The sequence below is a fragment of the Leptinotarsa decemlineata genome, unplaced genomic scaffold (genome assembly GCF_025532065.1).
Source record: "Leptinotarsa decemlineata unplaced genomic scaffold, Ldec_3_MD MMD2_tig00026282_RagTag_RagTag, whole genome shotgun sequence".
Taxonomy (NCBI): Eukaryota; Metazoa; Arthropoda; class Insecta; order Coleoptera; family Chrysomelidae; genus Leptinotarsa; species Leptinotarsa decemlineata.
Window position 1 is genome coordinate 1,843,895 of NW_027412668.1, and position 21,159 is coordinate 1,865,053.

General features: G+C 36.2%; 1 protein-coding gene across 4 annotated transcripts in view; it reads left to right on the forward strand.

The window, feature by feature from the left end:
• hth (Meis homeobox homothorax) overlaps positions 1 to 19,821 on the forward strand; it is a 232,104-nt gene extending 212,283 nt beyond the window's left edge. For 3 of the 4 annotated variants that reach the window (XM_023174510.2, XM_074179586.1, XM_023174511.2), the window contains 3 exons: positions 12,928 to 12,986; positions 15,893 to 16,051; positions 17,622 to 19,821. In XM_023174510.2, the coding sequence (XP_023030278.2) occupies positions 12,928 to 12,986; positions 15,893 to 16,050 (217 nt within the window). In that variant the 3' untranslated portion in view covers position 16,051; positions 17,622 to 19,821. The remainder of the gene's footprint in view (positions 1 to 12,927; positions 12,987 to 15,892; positions 16,052 to 17,621) is intronic. The other variant, XM_023174512.2, reaches the window with a different exon arrangement.
• Positions 19,822 to 21,159: the final 1,338 nt, after the last annotated feature.

The following is a 21,159-nucleotide window of genomic DNA, read 5'->3' on the forward strand; positions in this document are numbered from 1 at the left end:
ATCGTCTCTGACATCCGACTCGATACGTGTTTTATACGTCGTGCGCCTTTTTGCGACAGCTAGTTCGAAGTGGAAAAGCACCCATAAATAACGTTCAACCTGCCGTGTCGCACACCCGTTTTCCCTTAGGGATGAAAGCGCGAAAAAACTCCACCACCAAAAAGCTCCCGACCAAATGAAAACTCTTGGAATAGATCACTTTGTGAAATAAGACAAAATGGATGGAAAAGCTGGCGGAACGGAAAGGGGTGGCTCGAGGGGGGTGTAGGGGGCAGAGATATTGAAGTGAAATCACCTTCCGAAGATTGAGCAGGGTGTTGTTGGAATTGTTTTGGCGAATTTTCGATTGAATCTCCGCCATATTGTGTGAACATAAAAAATTGTGAAGCTCATCAGCCCAGTGACTTGATTTAGATAGGTGCCAATCGATTCTGTCTACAGAGTAATAGAACGCTACAGTTTTCACGTACAAAATCTATATAGATCAAGGTAGATTCTACATTCAAGAAAGTCTTTTAACGTGTTGCATTTGCTATCATCAAATGAAGAAGAAGATAAATCAGTACAATATTGATTTGTACCAAGCGACAGATGAACAATTTCATGACATTTGAGGATTTATGAATACATTATCAGCGCTACCTGCCGGCAGTTCAAAGGCAATAATTACATTGACTTTCACCTTTCCTAATACACCTTCGTTTCTGTAGGAATAAAAATCTACCCCTCCTAAATATTTCACATTTCCTCTATACAGCCTTTGTCTTTTTTGTTTGATGATTGTTTTCAGAACAGTTAATTTGAACGGTATAAAGCCGAAACCATGGGAGGATTCGAAAAACCTTATTCGTTTAAATTTTCATATTTTCTCGTACATATAACTTCGTCGTTTTTAATATTCGCCTGGATCTGCATGCAGAGAGAACAGGGACGGACTGGAAGAATAAATGTTAATTTTGTTGATTTGTTGATTATGTCCACTTAAAAAAAATCCTAAATTACACATTTCTTCCAAATGCCAATTTATCTAAATTTGCGAACTTTCATTCTTTTTATCGACAAGATAGTTCACCTTTCAGTCATTAGGTGGCAGGATCTTACATCTAAAAAATTACTTGCGTGAACCAAATCGGAAAGTAATTTTGACAGTGAACAAGCATATTGGTTCTGGGTCATGAATTATGTTTCACAGTCTTGATTATACAGATAAATTCAGATTATTCTTTATACTTGGTTCTTTCGTTATCTTACAGTAAAATTTCCATATATCAACTCGCTTCGCACTCAACCTCTTACGAGTAAAGAAACCTGATAAAGTCTAACTAATTTGGTGAATTGTACTAATCTGGTGGATTGGTTATTTTTGCTACATTTTTTTATTCGGGAAAACCTCGGAGTGGGCGACATCTAGCTTTATAATTTGAACCTCAAAGTTAAGGAAACAAGGATTATTGCCAGAAGAAACATTCGAAGATCAAATAACTGTAGAAAAATTATCAATTCATAGTAAAATCGTATTACAAGATGTTCTCTAATAGTTTAATGTTGAATGAAAATAATATGAACGATCCAAATGAAAGATTTCTTAGACAGAAGGTGAACTGATTTGAAACTCAAAACGAAGAGCAGCGACAGATTTGGCCATTCATGACCACATAACTTTTTTATTCTAAGAAATGTATGATTCTTTGTTTTTTTTCAATTCAATTCAGAATTATGCTCCAACTTTTGTCTAGTCTATTCCTTCATTCTTCTGGGGTTAGTCATTTATTTTCATCATCACAAATTAAAATTGGGCGTTTTTCTTCTTTCATTTTCCAATATGGTTCAATACGCTTAACCCTTAAGCTCCAAGTTTTTCGTTTCGTTCTTGGTTGTCTATTGAAAATTATTCAGTTGAGAAACAGTGTTACTAAGTGTTCTGGCGATGTTTTCAATTTATTGGAGCCTCTGGAGATACCCTACATTTTGTTTTATGAAAGAGAGAACATTGGCAGATCAAAATCATCATATGATGTGCTGCTGCAGGTTTTCCTGCAGCTGAAAAAACAAATGCGCCACTGGAATCAATGAAGTCGCCCCGGAGCGCCAATTAATTTTGTTGTCGTTTCATAATTTAAATTACTTTCTTCTTCAATATCAAGTTAATTTCTTCCGAATCCATCTGACTTGAATCTTTCAAAAGTTGAAACTAGCTATAGATTACAAACTGAGTTTCAGATAAAAATTACACACAAAAATATCTAATACTTCTGACAACCATAGCCAACTTACAATAAGAAGAAGAAGAATTTAGTACAACTTCACTCAATTCAGTACATTCTGTTCTCAAATCTAGTGATTTCAGAAACAGTAGCACTGCACAGCAGCCAGCCCGCCCCTGTCCTGGTCTTCTCCGTGTTTTGTTTGCAATTTGGTCGGAGTTCAACCCCCTCTCACGCTCACTCGATTCTGTTTTTCAGCAACCCTCGGGATCCCGCCGGTGGCGCGCAGATAAGAGAATTGCACTGTCAAGTCAGAATGATATATTTGACCAACATTTCCATACAGCTCCAGCCTGCACGAGGAGGATTTCCAATGGAGCGAACGTGCGTAATCTGTACGGGCGGAATTAACGCAGCTACCCCTCCCCGCCCGCAGGGTTATCTCGCCCGGTACACCTGACGATATGTTTGAATTGGAGGAGTCGGGAGGACCTTTCTCTCTGAATTCGCTGTTGAGAATATTAGGGGATGCTCCTCGCGGAGATGAGACGCGTGGAGGGGCAAACTTTCTCCCCCCCCATCTTTAAAAAAATGGCGAACTTTTTCAATACGTCTGCATATGATGTACAACACATGCTTTTCAAAATCAATGGTTCTCTATATTTCCCGAAAAAAATTTATAAAACCAGTTTCCACTGCACGTTTAGTTTGACCAACGTACTTTTTTCAGTTCCACACCTCATTTCGTAGGTTCCACACTTCAGAAATTTCGCCAGATTCATGTTTGAGTTGCCTGACACTTGTTGAAATGTACAAGTGAGTTTGATAGCTGTTTTCATCTATTTAATGAAACTTCGAACAAATAATTTTATACAAATAGTTTTCAATCAGATATGTATTTAAAAATCCTCAACAGATGGGAAATAGTATGACAGATCACATAAAACACATGACAGACAGAAACAGACACGTAACCAATGACAAATAACAAGTGACAGTTGACGTATGACAGATAACTACAATACGCTCTGATTGGTCGAAGAGCAGAACATTTTTGAAACAAAATCATATTCAACGGTCGCCTTCCTATTCGAATATGTCTTGTATACTCTGAAGCAGACCTCTGGTACCTCAAGGAACCATATTTGGTCCGCTTCTTCTCAAGATGTATGAGTATGAAGTGAAAGAACCAATATCCAGAAGATCTAGCTTACTTTGTACGTTCCGGCAATAAACTGTTGAGTTAAACAACTCCTTTTCAAAGATTCCAGATAATTGTAGGATATAACGATAATTCGTCGTTCTCTATGGATAATAGACAGATCACATGAAGATATGAAGTGATGAGTCTCTTTCTTCAAGGTTTCAATCCAAAGATGTTTAACCAAAGATGTTGTTGTGAGGCAACAGAACCGACATGATGATTATACTGCTGTAACCAATCCTCTCTAGCACATCTCTGAAATGACAGTGTTTGCATCCCCAATATCGAATATTGATCGAATAGAGAAAGCAAGCAAACAGTTATAGTGCGTCAAAATGGCCCTTTCATTGTTTTCGTCAACCCTTTGCTCGGTGTAAGGTTTCAGGGAATTCGGTCCATTATACCCCCTAATCCGGCCTAATGATCATCTCTGTGCTGAGTAGGCTCGCCTGCGTCTCGACACTTGTCAGAATTTCCGATCGGACGACTTTTACAAATAAATGTTATTCCATTTCTGCTCTCGTACAATTATCGTTTCCGCGTTGGGGTGGCGAATCGCTTAGTCGACAACCCTTCCACTACAAATGATGGATTAGACGTAAAAGGGTCCGACATGGAAACAATTATGGGAAGATTTGCTGTCGGACAGAAATTTACGCCGATGACAATTTTCGTTGTGTCGGAACTGATGGATAAACTATGATAATTGTTGGAGAGGAGGTATATAAAAATATGGAGCACGCGCATGCGTCTGGACTTCCACAGGGCTCCATCCTTGGGCCACTCTTTTTCTCAATTTATACCTACAATCTATATACATAATCTTCAGTGCTAAACAAGCTTTGATTACCAATTCTACAGAGTGTATTTTGTTAGTATATTTTTACTAGTATTAATACTAATCATTAGTGCTTTAGCCTCACCTAACCTAACCTAACGGTTTTGATGATTTGAAGGATCTAATATACTCACTCAATCTGGACTCATTTTTTGGTGATTAATGGACTGTATTTCTTTTGATTTTTTTAAGGTTCTAATGTTTCTTCACGTCAATCTATTCGTGGATGAACTATATCTTATGTGAATTTCATTTTCATATACATTGATGTTGAATATTTTATGTAAATGACACATAAGTATTGGACCCAATACTCAGCCTTGGGGTATTCCATTATTTATATCGCCTGTTGAGGAGCATACATTTTCAAAATCTGTCTCTAACATCGAATCCTATAATGACGAACCTGAAGATTTTTCAATATTGAAAACATGAATGAAGATTCATTTTATGATTATTTGATACTACAAGTGCAGTGTGTGGAAACATCAAAACGAAAATAAATAATCATTCACCGAAGATCACGATGCTGAGAATGGTGTTCTCCAGGGTGATGCCTCAGAGGCGTTCTTCGTTCTATTGTAAGTGGTCCCACATTTGCAAAGTGGTCTATACATTGAATTGTTCAACTTATTGGAGCTGTCTAGGCTTTTCGTTGTCAGCTTCAGCTCTTTTCCTAACTGTTCTTTTAATTTTATCATTGTTGCATCCAATTGAATATTGATGAATCGTCAAAGCAAACGCTGGGAAAAATCTGCTTGCTGCATATTGATTTCTGATACATCAATAATTATTTCAAGTTATCAAACTGTTTCTCATCGGTATTTCTTTCAGTGATGTCAACAGAAACGTTCAATTGTATTGCTTCTTCGACAAATACACTTTGTTATTACTTTCCAATTCTGAATAACTTATGTCGTCGCAAAGAAAAACGCACGTTATTATTGAACTCGTTTGTTCTGAATTTTAAAAACAAGCGATTAGAAAAAAGTCGCCGATCGAAATTATAGTACTTAGAACATCGTTAAATACGGAACTCTAGCATAAAGCTTTGATGTTGTTCGATGTGGAAGAATAAGCAATAAAATAAATTTACCGCCTTATTGATTTATTCGTCGCAACCGCCTATATGGAAGTATTATTAAACTGTTTCTTGATGCCGATTGTAATTATAGTCATGACAAACAATTTCTTGAGTTGAATAATAGGGAGAGGAAAACAAAACGAAAGGGAGCTCATTCGGCACCAACTTTTTTCTTTGTTACAATATACACTTGTTTTGGACGCAAAACTTTTCCGATATCCGTTCGAAGAACTTTTGATTATGCTTGTAGTTCTACAAATTTCATGAATAAACAATTTTATGTGAGTCTGGAACAATCTTTCATGAAATTTTAGTTGATAAGACTTGCGTCAAAACTAGTGTAATAATTCAGCGTCAGAGGTTTTCATTCTGACTTCAAAAACAGAGTCGAACTTGTTCCAATTGAATATAGTAGAAAATACCCAAATTCACACAGTGCGGACATGAGAGGTCCCCTTCTCAACTTTTAATCGGAACCAAATATCAAAATCGGATGAAATATCTTTTTTTTTTTTAGAAAAAATGTTGAAGTCTATTTATAAATTCATTCCTTACGTCATAAAATATTTTTGAATGACTAACAAAACCACATAACTTGGTTTGAAAGTAACTAGATGGAAATTATCCATACCAGTCGATTGACAAACATAGTCACTTGAAATGGCCCTCTAGATCACCTGAAATGATGCCCTTAGATTTTTGTGAGGCTACGCGAAATATAAAGCCAAAGGCGCCAAGTTACTGATCCTTTTCAACAATAAGTCAAAGTGATTTGCTTATATAAACGTTCCTTCCGAAAGGGAAAGTCCGCAAAACTCAGCATCAATTACAAGCATCTGTAGTGTTATTAAGAATCATGGGATCGCACCTAATCAACCCCGGCTGTGCGAAAATACAGAGAACTATGAGACGATGGTCTGAGAGTTTATTATCGAGCGTGTGTATCCCAATTAAGCTGCAGCAGCTGTGAAAATTAATGGAGCACAGCTTTTAAGATGTAATTGGGTACATTCATAACTCTGTACGCCCTGGCATCGGCCATGTTACGTTCAACATGCGCTACAAGATGCGACATCTGATTTCCAACTATAAACAACGATTTAATAAGATCGGGTTTGCTCGCAATCGACTATGTGAGGGAGAAATGGCAACACTGTCAGGGATCCTATGTTAATTACAATAAGAAATCAAATGGTTTTTCTGTAGTTTGACACCCGTTCGTTATGGATTATGTCCTTCAAACCCATGAAAATATGAAGAAAAAAAAACTATCACCATACATGAATCTTGAGGTCCCCTTTTGCATCATTTCCACAACTTCAATCGTTGTCACTGTTCTTATTAAACTAAACCAAATACAACTGTGACTAAGTATTGAAACTTTGCATAAATTTGATATTATGATTACGGCAGTAACTTGTCCCCAAGTATTCTTAGACAGCTCAAATAAATAAAACTCACCAATACAAGGAACAGATACAACAAACCAAATGAAAGATGAATTGCCACGCTTCATTGATCAACATAACCTTAAAATAATACAACAATCCTTCAATTCAAACTCCTCCTTGAACACCAACAACTTATATTCATTATGATATCCAGAATTGTCAAGATTAAATCTAATCTTATTCTTATAACAAGACATTTGTATTTCGAATGGAATTGTTATTCTGAATTTCAATTAAATTGCAAAGAATACGCGACGTATTGTTGATGCATCTAGAGCGTCAGGTAGGTCGGACGAGTTCAATAAATAAATATGCCTTTGTTGTCATATTAGATATTAACCAAATTACACGTCGGAAACCAGGTATGTAACAGTTTTTTATTTCCCGAAAGATTTCCCGAAGTGTGTAACTTAGTTTTGTGGAAAAGACAAAAAATTCAACCACTCTCACAAACCTATGCGATCTGTTTTGATCTGTCTTTACATAGAAAAAAACTTACCTATTTCAATATTAAAATCGATAGTTGAGAACAAATTTTAGTTCGAGCAAATTTTATTGAGGGTCATTATTATCAAGTTTACACCAGTTCAGAAAAAAAATGTAGGCAAATGTATACAATTGTGAATTCCTTCAACACTCCCGAATTGTTGAGTTTCCAAGATGGTTTTCTTGATGAATAAAGCTTTGAATTCACAGATGGAATTTGTTTTTCATAAGACTTTTGTTGGAGTGTTTCACTTTGATCCCATGAAATATTATCTGAGTGACAGTATTGATTGAGCAACAAACAAAAGATTGTTAATCTGATGGGACTGTGAATAATTAAGGTGTTCCACAAGGAAATATTCCAGGTCCTTTATTATCTGTGATTTATATGAAAGTTTTTTTTCAGAAAATTTAAAAACACCATCAATGAACTTATTGATTATCCTGACGCCGTTTTTTCATCCTACTTCAATCACACTTATATCAAAATGAACTCCTTTTCAAAACAACAGTTGTATATATTTCAGAATAAAGAATGTAAAGACTAATCCGAAATTTGTGATTTCATCGGCTACAAAACTATCAAGAAATGATTGAGGCGTAAAATTAAAAGGCCCACATTGAACATCTTGCAAAACATTTGCTAGTGAACGTTAGTCATAACGAGGTTATTTCATAATATTCATGAAAACAATTCAAGAGACTGAACTGCAGATTCATTATCAATCAAAGGACCCAAAAAATCAACAGAAAACGAGTAAACTCTTTCAAAAGTACAATCCCAGATTGCGGATGATAGATAGACCATAGAACAAGAGAGGCTCGTGAGAACTACAGACAAACATAATTGAAACTTATTTCCAATGAATTCAGGCTGTTTCCCCGCGTTCATTCCTCAATACCAAAAATATGCTCGAAAAATCACTTGCTTCCTGCAAGGAGCACTTGACCCTTCTAATAACGCTGTAATACCATCGTAAAACGAAAACCCCTTTTTATGACGATACTAAATATAGCGTTTAATAAAACAGCTGACGAATAATATCAGATTCACAGACGGAGAAAGATATCGGGCATTCATCGCATTCAATGTTTTTCTAGACAATTTGTTCGACGAACATTAATCACAGCGTAACACAAGCGACAACTTATGCACGCCGCCCGAGCAAGGATTAAAGAAGGGTTCTGGCCCGAAATTCCAGTGTAGGAGTAGTCGAGAAACAGTGTCGGGTGCAAAGAACTCGTAGACTCAAGAAAGATGGTATTTAGTGTGATGAATTCACCAGAGACAGTCTACGTTGAGTGAAATAAGGGGAATTGACGATTGCTGCACCATAAAGGTGCGTACACAGTGTCGATTGACACTGTTTACTGGTTTCCCAAATGAGGGACTAGAGTGAAATAATAAGTCACACATTTAATGGATAAATTATTTGATACTGTATAACAGCGTATAAAAATTTCTAGATCGACATATTCAAGGTATTTTAATTAACAAAACTGTTTTTTCTCGACATATTTCTAAGGTGCGTCCACAGTAGATCAGCTATACGTGGACTGTGGCACAAGAATTTCAACAAACAAAAGCAATGACATTAGTGAGTGGGAAAGAGACGTGTGCAACGTAACCGGTGCATAGAAGGATAGAATGAGTATCGGGTAGATTCATTTAAGAGATAACGGCGTGGCTGAATTACAAAAATAATGGTTTAATAGTAAAAATTAATGAAGAATTGGGTTAAAGAAAAAACATGGCTACCAGCATTAAAGAAAAACCATGGCTTCCAGCGTTAAAGAAAAAACATGGCTGCCAACGTGAAAGAAAAAATATGACGTCAACGTGTACATGGTATCTCAATATACGTCATTTAAAAAACATGATTATATAACGGGCTCTATCGTTTTAACGCGCGATTCTTCAACGTGTACAGGATGTCTCAAAATACGTCATTTTAAAATATGGGAGTTTAACGGGGCCTAATGTTTTAACATGCGATCCCAATGAGAAACGTTTAAAAATGGGGCAATGGGTATTCAGCAATGACATTTCAAAATATGTTACACGCATTTTTTCGTTTCCGTGTGAGGTGGAAAATGAGGGAGTGAGGCAAAGAAAATACGAAACTATGTTTTTTATGTTAACCGCCTTAAAGAAGGAAATTGGCGGACAAAGAGCTGATGTGAGGAATGATGAATGAATGAATGAATGTCTATCCGCTTTTCTATTTTGAAAGGGCTGAGGAAACTTTGGATCCATATTTTTCTCTGGTTAAATTATGATTATAAATTATGACAGTACACGTTAACGTCAACTCCAAATGTATTTCTTGTAATTCGGTATCATTATTAACAGCAATGATAGATGTCATCAGTTCTAAAAAGACGTGATGATGTATTCAAACATGTTTTTTTCCTTTATTTCTTTTCAGTAACGTGCTCAGTTATTAAAAACATGTTTTTCTTTCAGTTGATGATGTACATGCTTATTTTCTTTTCCCTTTGATGTGCTTTTATTCTGACATTTTTGAATTCTAAAGTTCCAGAAAACACAAAATTAAAGCATCAATTCACTAAACCTCTAAATAAATAAACCTTCGTTATAGTACTCATTGAAAACTATATTATTTTGTAATGATGTATAGCACCAAATTTGATATAAACTTTCCCATCTTCCTTTATGTTGTTCCAATTTTTATAAAAATTCTTGTGTCCTGTGTTTCATTTCACTTTCGATTCATTTCTGATCCAGTTTATTAATTTGTTTTTCAAGTTAACAATTTGCTAAGGTAATTTAAGATAAGTCACCACTTTTCTCTGTGTACATCCCTATTCAACACTGAAAGAAAGGCTCACACCCGCAATATTATTTCTTGGGGCGCTTTTTTAAACCTTCACGAAAAACCGCACGTCCCGCCACTGCCTTCGCGCACATGTGGCGCGAGTATAAAGAAAATAGTAATTGTAGATCTCGAGCTGTGTCTTTATGGGCGGGGGCGGCAATAAATTCCGACTTTAATATCTCCCGGCACATAAACGCCCGGGGTCGCAAGCTGACGCCCGATGATGGAGTCCACAGGCTGACCCTGCGAGCGTCGGGCGCTCCAGATGCCGTCCGCACCATTCGCTAACGACGTAATTACCCGCCAGGGTCAGTTCCACGCACTATTTCGATGGACACGTAGGCGACAAATCATCGAAACGTCGCCCTGGTCACGTCGAAGATCGCAAGTGACGTCGCGACGCGCATAGGAATGGCCGGTAAATAGGCCGTAACGGCGTTATCGGAAGCCGCGGACTATTGCTAGATGTTTTTCGGAAATTGGCGGCAAAGTTCGGACAATTAGAAGTGGCAGGATAAGTAGGCCATAAAAATTCGGGTGGGATTTCGGATTTATTGGTAGAAGGAAAATGGGGAGAGGAAATTGTTGTATGCTTCTCCGATATCCCACAAAAACTTATTCCAAACATTAGATGAGATCTGATGTTATATAAGCAATAATGAATTTATATTCCTGGAAGAAAACTTGATACTACACTAAAAATATCAATGCATCTCACAGCAGTTCTAGAACTTTTCAATCTGTCACAATTTTGATAACTTCATACGAGACGTGCTTCGTTCCAAAGTACAGGAGTTGGCTCTGAAATCCAAAAAACACCAGAGTTTCAAAAAACACCAGAATGGACCTGCACAAATTCACACGTGGTTTTCCATAACCAATGACCCATAACTCTTGCAGCTATATTACTGACTACCTCCAATTATCTTGCAAACTCTCACAGACAGCAGCGATGTTTTCGGTAGATCTTGCGTTTCGTCGACGTACAGGTGTTGGTCGATCGTTTACTGAACCAGTGGACTCAAATTTATCCACCACGTTGCGAATAGTCGTTGCGAAACAATTTCATTATTTTCAAGTGTTGTTGAATGATATATCAGTCCATGCTGATTTGGCAAAACAGACTAAATGAATGACAATTAATTTGACAGCTTCAACAAAATAGCCGAAAGTTCGGAAGTTCCCATTGGAAGACCCGTTATTACAGTTATCAAAAATATTTCATAAAACTCATCAATATGTATGAAAATGTTCAATATTTTTTATCGAATTTTAGATATTTGATGCAGAGAACCAGAAAATTCCAACAATATTATGATTTTATATATATCATCCACGTTTTTTATCTGACAACTAATTCCTAACATTTTCAAGCCAAAAATAATATAAAAAATAATATTTCCAAAGCTGTATTTTCCCATTAATGTGTTTTACATTATAATACCAATTTTCACAGCGTTAAATCCTCGACCCAAGCTTTCATCAATAACTTTAGGCAATTCGTATAGCCAAAAACTATAATTAAACATCATTCCAAATCTGCAGCCCCAACCACGCTCACGTTACCCTCCAAGAAATAGACTTCTATATCTTATCTACCGATCATTTTTTAGATATTCTTAATAATTCTCCATCCATAGATAAGAGTCGTTATAAAATGATTCGGACATGAAAATTGTTCTTCATTTCAATTTTGATTCATTTTCAAAAACTATTGCAATATTGAAACAAAAATTCAACACAACATTAGTGATCCTTACTTGCTACCTCAGCCTCAACTACCCTGCACCAACACGTAACAATAACCCCAAAATAATTTCCGAACATATTCCGAGAAATCCTCTCGAAACATCCAGACAGATTTTCTCATTTTCCTATAACCCGAATGCGTTTTCTATACAATTTTATGAATAACATGCCCGGGAACGATGCCATGTAATAGTCGCCGTGGGAAGAGGTTCTGCCGCTCCGCTCCCTAATGGTTGGGGGAAATTGATCCTACAAAATTCCAAGTAATTTTGTTTATGTGCAACGCGCGAGGGACGCTACAGCCCTTAGATGCGGGATAATCGAAATACGGCCCATACGCGACTTCGGAAATGCCCGCAATGTTGCTACTGCGAAAATCAGTAACTTGATGGGAAAGAGATCACCGTTGGAAAGTCCTTGTTGGGTTGAGAATCATTCGTTTAACGTTTATAATGCACAACTCAACATCAACGAAATTGTGTAATAAATTTATATTTACAAATCCACAAATTCCTATTCAATAAACTGTTAGACAGTTGTAAATCTGTCTCCCTAAGATATGTTCTTTGTTCTGTAGAAGAATCTCATCACGTCTCCAATTCTTCAGTCAAGTAGCTGCCACAGATGATTATTTTATTAATCACAGCTGATATCAATAGCTGTTGATTGTCTCTCTTCTTTCCTTCGGAAGTTACTGATAATTTTTCATTTTACCGGTAACAAAAGGATGATAATTATTTAATAGATGAAAGTAAAGGATCCCAATCGCCAAGGAAAATTCTGAGCATGGACGATGAACCACCCTTTCTTTGTAGTTTTTCTAATCGTTCTTGGTCTCTTTCTCGAGCTTCACTTCAGAATACCAATTTTCAATATTTACTTCAACCAAATTTCGCCTGGTCGGCAAATTTTTCCTGTTACCTCATCATCTTCCCCATCCATGAACTTCCTGCACACGCATCCAATCCGCCAGCAGAAAACCCAATCGCTTCAGATGTCGCATCGCATTTGCGTCAACGTAGTTTTGACGAACGTTGACAGTTTTGCTAACGCACCCCGTTTTTGTTTCAGGTTCATCAATGCGAGACGGAGAATAGTTCAGCCGATGATCGACCAGTCGAATAGAGCAGGTAAGTGCATTTCCGCTTGGATTTTTCACGAGTACGGGCAATATGACACATGGCGATGTGCGAGAGGAAAAGGAAAAGTTCAATTATAGATAGCATGACACAGATCTGTTTATTTTTTGGTTGAGTACGGTTGTAGAGGTCAGAACCACATGGGGGTCGAAGTCAGGAAGGAGTTGAAGAAAAAACTGCTATCAATCTCGAAATTAATGGTACACAAATGATCATACTCATAAAGTGATATAAAATGACCGAAAAAAATCCAGCACTACATGCTCTGCTACCGGTCACTAGTTCTCAAGCACCAATTGTGTGGAAGAATTCAAACCCCCCATTCTTTTCCACTCCACAACCGTACACTGGTCATGTGTTTGATACTCAATTTTTTGTTAATATTTTCGAGACACGTTTCAACATTTCTACACCATCAAGGAATTAAGTGCATATTTCTCGTACTCGCAACATTGACTCGACCTCCTTGCACCAGAAGCATCGATCCACGTCAGCGTCCATAACTAGCGAGAAAGGCGCTCCTCGCGCGTCTCTTATCACACATTTTTTAATGAATCGTGATTTCCATTAAAGCTTAACGTTGTCGTGCATTTTTACCGAGATATGGGCCAATCCCAGTGTGGTAATCGGCCCGATATGAATTGTAAGTGGAAAGTCTTGTATGATCGGTTATCTACGTTTTTATTTCGCCAAGAATGCTAGTGTGGGTACGGTGGAGTCGATATGCTGCACCCGTCGTGGGTTTTTTAGAAGAAACGGGATGGGGTCTTTATCCGGCTCGTAGGACCAAATTATGTGTAGACCGTATTAGTTCTTTCAGGTATTGTGTACGGTTTGTAATGTTTGAATGGTTACTTCTTCGGTTACGAATGTTCTCCGTGGAAACTGGAACAATATTATTATTTTTTGTTCACTTTCAGGCCAGAAATACCATTTATGTTCTAAAATAACTGAGTGATCGAGTTACTTCGGAATCACTGAATTCGTAACCTCATATTTGATTACATATCTTTTAGAATGTGTCAAATTCTAGAGCAAGAAAAATATTTATTGTTTTAGTATGTCCTCCTGGGAGATTCATATGTTGGTCTGACCCACATTTGTCATGCATTTCTATAAACTTCCCAGTTTGGAGATATTTTGTTCTTTTGGTCTAGTCAATAGTCGCGATATCGTTGATTATGAATTGTTGATGATCCGGATATTTTTTTTACTTTGATATTCCAAGTTGGTGCTGTCGTTTTCTTGCCTTGTACACTGTAATATTTTGTAGATTATCACAGGATCCTCTCACAAAATTTGTATCAATATTCATAGTTGACAAATAACGAAGTTAACAACACCAAAAGTGACAGAAAAGTCAAATAACACTGACTTATATGGACCTGAATATACCAAAAACTCGCTGTTCTCAGTATACAGCATCCGCTTTGAATAATTGTTTGAATGATTTCAATGTTTAGTTTCTGGTACTAAAGAAACACCGGAATCGAATAGCAATGAAACTCTGAGAACCTGTATACTTAAATCCGGCTCGAAGGACCGATTCCTATCGACTTCCTTTTTCCCGCCCGATATACCGACTGATTCGATATATTCGAGGTCGAGAGTGCGGATTATTAATGGCTGTCGATGTTAGAGTGTTCTTTCGTACGCTATCGATTTCGGAGTTTTCTGTTCCTGCTGGAGACAGCCGAAGAGAAATGGCGGCAGCCATTGACCCTCGCGGGCCGATCCATCACGCGAGGCACACAATCGGCCCAAGTGACAGCTCTACGGTCGGTTAGGGAGGAAGAGAGAGATCCCGATGAATATACTCCGGATACGGTGCATAACATAGTTACATTTGCCGGGAAAGTCTCGCGATGGTACATTGAAAAATGGGTTTTAAGGTTTATAGCAGATCATTGTTTCTCTTTATTTTTGTGGAAGTGAAGGAAATGAATGCAGAACCTTGCGACTATTATACAATAATTTTCTTTAGAAAATCTCAGGATACAAATGTGCATCGTACTCTTGCTCATTTTCTGAAACAATTATCAGTTTTATTCTGTTATTTTGTTTCATATTTCTTGATTTCGCAGTTTTACTACTTCGGTTATGAGTATCATTTTATGTATATTGATGCAAATTCATGTTTTATCAAAATGCGACTTCTGCTGCATTTATTTCAGTATCCTCTTCCTGTGTTAAAGTATATCATTTTAATATATGTTTTTTTTCTAAAAATGGTTCTAGATACCCGTTTGGTCTAATTACCTTACATACTTAGCTATAGTCGTAATTTTTATTTGATTCACTTCCATATTGACTATTCCTACTGCAATAAAAATTCACTATTGTTCCATTTCTTTTCATCCTTATTCAGCAATAAACTGTCTTTCAGATTTTTCTCTTCTTATTTCTTTTTCAATATCTTCAAACTGTCTGATATTTTCTCTCTATATGACATAAAAATTATCCTGAAATCAGTCTACGTGATCTCCCCTATCTTTCTCTGTCCGTCTTTATCTCTTTCTCCTTTTTTTCGCTGCCTCTTTACCTTCGTTGATTTCTGTTTATGTATTTGTATCCAACTAGCTAATCATCTCTTTTGCCATATTCTGTTCGTTTTTCATAAATCATTCAAAATCAATCGACTTATTTTAATAGAATTACATGGCTCCAAAACTTGAAAAGAATCTTTCATCACCCTCAGAAGTGACACTTTTTCGAGCTGAGGATTAACAAGGTGTCACCTTACAACGTGGGATTCTTAGCACTCAAAGGGTAAACCCTAAAATTACGAGCTATTTTAAAGCGGTCCTTCCTAGACCCGAATCTCTTCTTATTTGCGCTGGTGCTAGGAGTTTCTTCAGCAGTAAGAGTCGAAGGGCAGCGTGTTACACCACTAATAGTATTTTCTCCCCACGCAGGTCCCAGTGGAGCTTACAGTCCCGATGGTACGATGGGATACATGATGGACGGCCAGCAAATGATGCACCGACCGCCAGGAGATCCAGCTTTTCACAACCAATACGCACATTACCCCGAATACTATGGACATCACCTGTGAGGTGAGCTTATTTTCTACTTTTCACTTGTTTTGTTAATCAATGTAATAAATCGAATAAATGTACTAATTGTTTTATTTTATCGGCCTGTTGATGTAGGGCCGAGATTGGAACCCTGTTGAACACTAACAATATTTGTGGAATCAAACTATTATTAACCTCAATTATTCAACCGAATCATTGGAAATTATGAAACTGTTATAATGTTTTCTGTAATCTATAAATCAGTTGGATTTCATGAAAGGCATTTCTAAGTTCGAAGTAATAATAGGAAATGATTAGTGCTTCATTGCAAAGAACTCAAACTTCATTTGCCGTGATTTGTTTCCTTTGCTTGAAAGTAAATCATGGGATTTTCTATTATCAACTTTGATCTAGCGGATTGAGTACCAGATCGAATGTATCTAATTGTAATTATTACTGTTGTTCTGAAATGTTTCAAATTGGAAAAAAGTTGAGAATAGTTCACCGGAAAGAGAATACGAAGTTTGTTAAAAAAATAAGGTGAATGTTTGAATTTTGCGGAGTACCTCTAAATTGGAGAAAAATAAATTATCACAAAAAGTTTTCAATAAATATATATTTTCAGACTACCACTTGATGATGAATCCCCCAACTATACCAACCATTGAAATAAAAATAGTATTTCTCATTTGGAAAAAAATACCGTAACTTTCCTTTTCAAATTTAAATAATTTCATTCTAAATGTCTCCTGTCAATTTATCTCCATACTGAACACTGTACTTTAGTATATTCTGAAAAAGTTCATCCAAATATAGTCATATTCCTATAATACATCTATGAATAATCAAGTTTTCAAATTGCTTAGGTCAGAGTATCAACATTGTAAATTTGATCCTATCGAAATATGCAGTGAAATCAAAATGTTGGTTACTGAACGGAATAGATTCATCGATTAATCAAGAGGAACAAACTACAACTTTGTAGTTACCAAGTGATTCAGTTGTGATTCGTTATTATCATGAAACCATAAGGAATAATTCAGATCGTTTTAATAGAACACGATTGCTTTAGATTTTTTATTCACGTAACTTTTGTAACTTTGAAAATAATGTTACAAGTCTTCATCATCTGCTCAAAATCATTCAACGCACAATAGTTGAAGCACTTCGCAATAAACCGACAATTTTAAAAAAGAGCACTTTTTATGTGAAACGCATCAAACAACAATGATGCACAGCACAAAATACATGGTGATCTTCCCTTACGGAAACGTCATCTGTAGAATTGAGAGAAGATTCAAACCATGAATGTAAATGATGAATTTGACTTCCAAACTGCCGAAAGAAATTCTTTTTTATTTTTCCCTGTATTTTCCACTGCAAAGTAGCTTATTTAGTGTTGGATCACGAATGCTACTGACCCTATATCCCAGTAAGAAAATCTGAATTAATTTTTCATTGTCTCTGATTAGAAAAACAAGGAAAATTTTCCACATGGAAAATAATTTGTTGTTGCTTTCTTCCTCTGAATATGGTTCAGACTATCTGATCTCTTTCATACGTTGTTATTTATATTGAAGAGTGTCACTAAAAGATTGTTTTGTTTCAGGTTCTCCGTTTAGTGTCACAACGACAATGGACATAGAAATATGCAACTCTTAAATGTGATTATTCTTTGTACAAAGTGTAAATGTAGTGCCCCAGTGTAGTAAAAACGGGAAGAACTTGTACAAAAAGTATTAGACTACTCGTGCTGACTGCTGTACATAGATAGTGGTGACGTGAGGTTATCCCCGGAAGTGGTGTCTCACCGAGAATTATATTAAATACTGCACCGACAGTTAAAGTAAAAAGGACAACCGCAAAAATCGTGTGAAGTCTTGTGGTCTCGTAGCTTAGGTTCCTCGATGTGTTACCTAAACACCCTCGTCCTAGTCCCGATCAGCCAACTTTCCCTTCCCCCCACCCCAACTCCCATGTCTCCTAAAAACGATCAGCCGATCCTTCAAATCCAACACCCGTTTTCTTCACTAAGATCCTCGACGCAAATCCAGGACGAACAACAAATTTTCACCAAGTTTCAATTCTCCATTCAGAGAAGTATATTATCAAATGTTAAATCGTTGCCATGTGGCAGGATCTGTATTTAGTCAGAAAGGCATTCTTAAAATTCACAATGTTCAATGAGTTTCTTTATTTCTTATCGTTATTTTCGTTTGATTCTGGATTTGTGTTGTTGTGATCTAATCTATCCGTCATCACGTTTCTAAAAAAATTTAAAAGTACGACGCCGTACATAAAAAATAATACAAGGTTGTGCTGTTGTAAAAATAATAGTTGTTATATCTGTTGTGATTTTTTTGCTAATTGAGAAACCTGGACTCTATCCCTTTTAGTCCCGATCATGATATACGATATACGTAACTACTCAACCTAGATTTCGAAAACTAACCCAGCGAGGATCTCGCACGTCTAGGATAATATCAAATACACAAGTATACAGAATGTTGCAAAGTTACTCAGGTGGTTTTTGGCTGCTTACCATACAAGTTATATATCGTACCATTAGATTAGAAATTCTGACCATGACGTACAGTCGCTGCGTAAATTATGCATAAATTTATTTCATTGTGTTGAGCCCAAAAATCCACAGTTAGATGAAAAAATCTACGACCCAAATTCGGTTTGTTTGAATAGACCCAAAAAAATTCTTAAACAAGCTCAGGTGGATTTTTGGGTATCCGTTTGTATTTGTATTCGTGACTGTACCAATTTTCTTTGTTAGTCCACCTGTCAAATTATTTGATATTAGAAAGTGATCATTTACTTGCCAGAAAATTTAGGAGCTATCTTCGGATCGTCAAAACTGATCCCGGTTAACTTTTCAGGTTATGTTGTTAATGTTGTTATTTATCTAAAAACTCAGGATGATCTGAAGATACCTCTAAAGCGAGGCAAAAACTATGGCTATTCGTCTTAACGTCATACACAGACGTATACGAAGTTAGTGATGTTATGTAGGTTATTATTATTATTATTATCGCATACTAATGGCGATTAGACGCATAGCCAAGACATTCTCGCTGAACGTCAAAAGTTGCAACGGTTCCTGCTCCGGAAGGAGTCATATCGTGCAATAAACATTTATAAAACAATTTCGAGAGTGTGAATTAGGAGGTACGATTCATTGTAAGATTAAGTTAGCCCTACTTTCGATTCGGGAAGCCGTTGCAACTTTTGAATAAAGACGTGAACTAACCTTTGAATGTTTATATTTACGTATTTTTCGTTACCTTTGTTGAAGGTGTAGGTGAGAGGTGGGGGTATTGTTGTATACCATTTTGAACGAGACCTTTTTATAGTTTTTGATCTAATATACTGGAGTTATATTGTATATATTGTATTAAGTATATTTAACGCCTAAGCTACATTGTATACCGACGACGCCCCTCCAAAAAGGGCCCCCTCCCCCGCCTCACCCTACCCCCTGTTTTATTGTAAATATACCTCCGATTAAGAATGTTGGCTGTTCGTTTTGAGTGATTTCCATCATGAATCATCGCCTTATCCAATGTATACGAAAATTTGAAAAATCAATACAGATCAATGAGAGAATATCGTACCTCTATGTTATATAAGTATGAGAGGAATCTTTAATTGTGTTCTGCTTTTTAATGAAAGTATATATTAATATTATAAACGATTATGGGACGAGATACCTCCTAACTAATTTGGTAACGCCGTGTCCTCTGTATAGTGTTTTTTTGAAACGTGAGCATTAAATGCTACATCTTGTGTACTTATATAAACTGTGTTTTCAATTTCACGACCCAGCCCACTCCTTGTATCCCAAAATTTCAGTTATAACAATGAAATCTGCTCAAAAATGATAAAAACTTTGTGAATACTCAATTTTTTCATGCATAATTATAATAATAATGGTAATAATTATAATTTCATTGTTTAACATTTCTACAAATCACAAATGTTGCAATAATGTTGTAACTGAAGATATAATATAAAGTAATAATACACGAGATGTTCACTGTAAGGTTGTGAATAACAATTTAGGTGAGTAATTTTCAACAGATTTTATTTGAAATAGGGAGAAATACAACAGAAGAATAATGGAAATCAGTCAAAAGATGAAAGGGAAAATTAGGTCTAGAGAAAAGTAACGAAATAGATAGTGTTCCAGATTTTAAGTTTGATTTACTGAATGCTCATCAAATACTCTTTGAATTTATGGCTAAATTTTTTTCAGGGTAAATTCAAAAGTGAACTATCAAGTTTGTAGATATTATTGATGTAGGAACGAATGTTCAGATTGCATCAGTACTGAATTTTCTGGATACGACGTATTTCTGAGCAATTTAAATAAGGGCTATACATTTCATCGCAGTGATTAAAATATGATAGTACTAGAGAATAGCATAGCGTTGTTAAATACTAAATATCAAAGCCACTGATTTATTAGATTCATTTTCAGAGCATGTTCAGTTGAAATTTGATATAACGAACTAAGATCATCATATCAGCTCCACTGATAACTCAAGATCTATTAGATTGAAAGAATAATATATTTGAGTATAGTCGGCATAAAAATGATAGCTACAATATCTTAGAACATTTACAAAATTTGAAGTATAAAGTGTAAATAAAAGTGGCCCAAAGATGCTTCCCTGGGGGACTCCTGAAAGTTACACGTTAGACTCTTCATCATCTAATTTTACCAACTGTGTTCTATTATGTAAGTATGGAGTCATTAACATACATACTGAATGTGTTATGATTATGATTTATTAGGTCGAATGCCTCTGAGAAAAATCAACATACTTACTTTATTTATATCATTAGCATCAATGATGTCATCTAACAAATCAGCCATGGCTGTCGCGCAACTATAACCTGGCCTGAACCTGATTGCTTTTGAGGTGATAAGTGATAACTATAATAAATAAAAGAAAAATAAAACTTTCTCTATGTCTTTTACCACTTTTATTTGTAACTAACATGATGCAGTTTTATCCTATACGGACATTTTCAAACTTATACAATTATTTTTTGTATAAGTTACAATAAACCAACCTTGGTAGGAAGGTGGGAGATTCATCTCTCGTTTATAGATACTTTCACGGGGTGTGTTC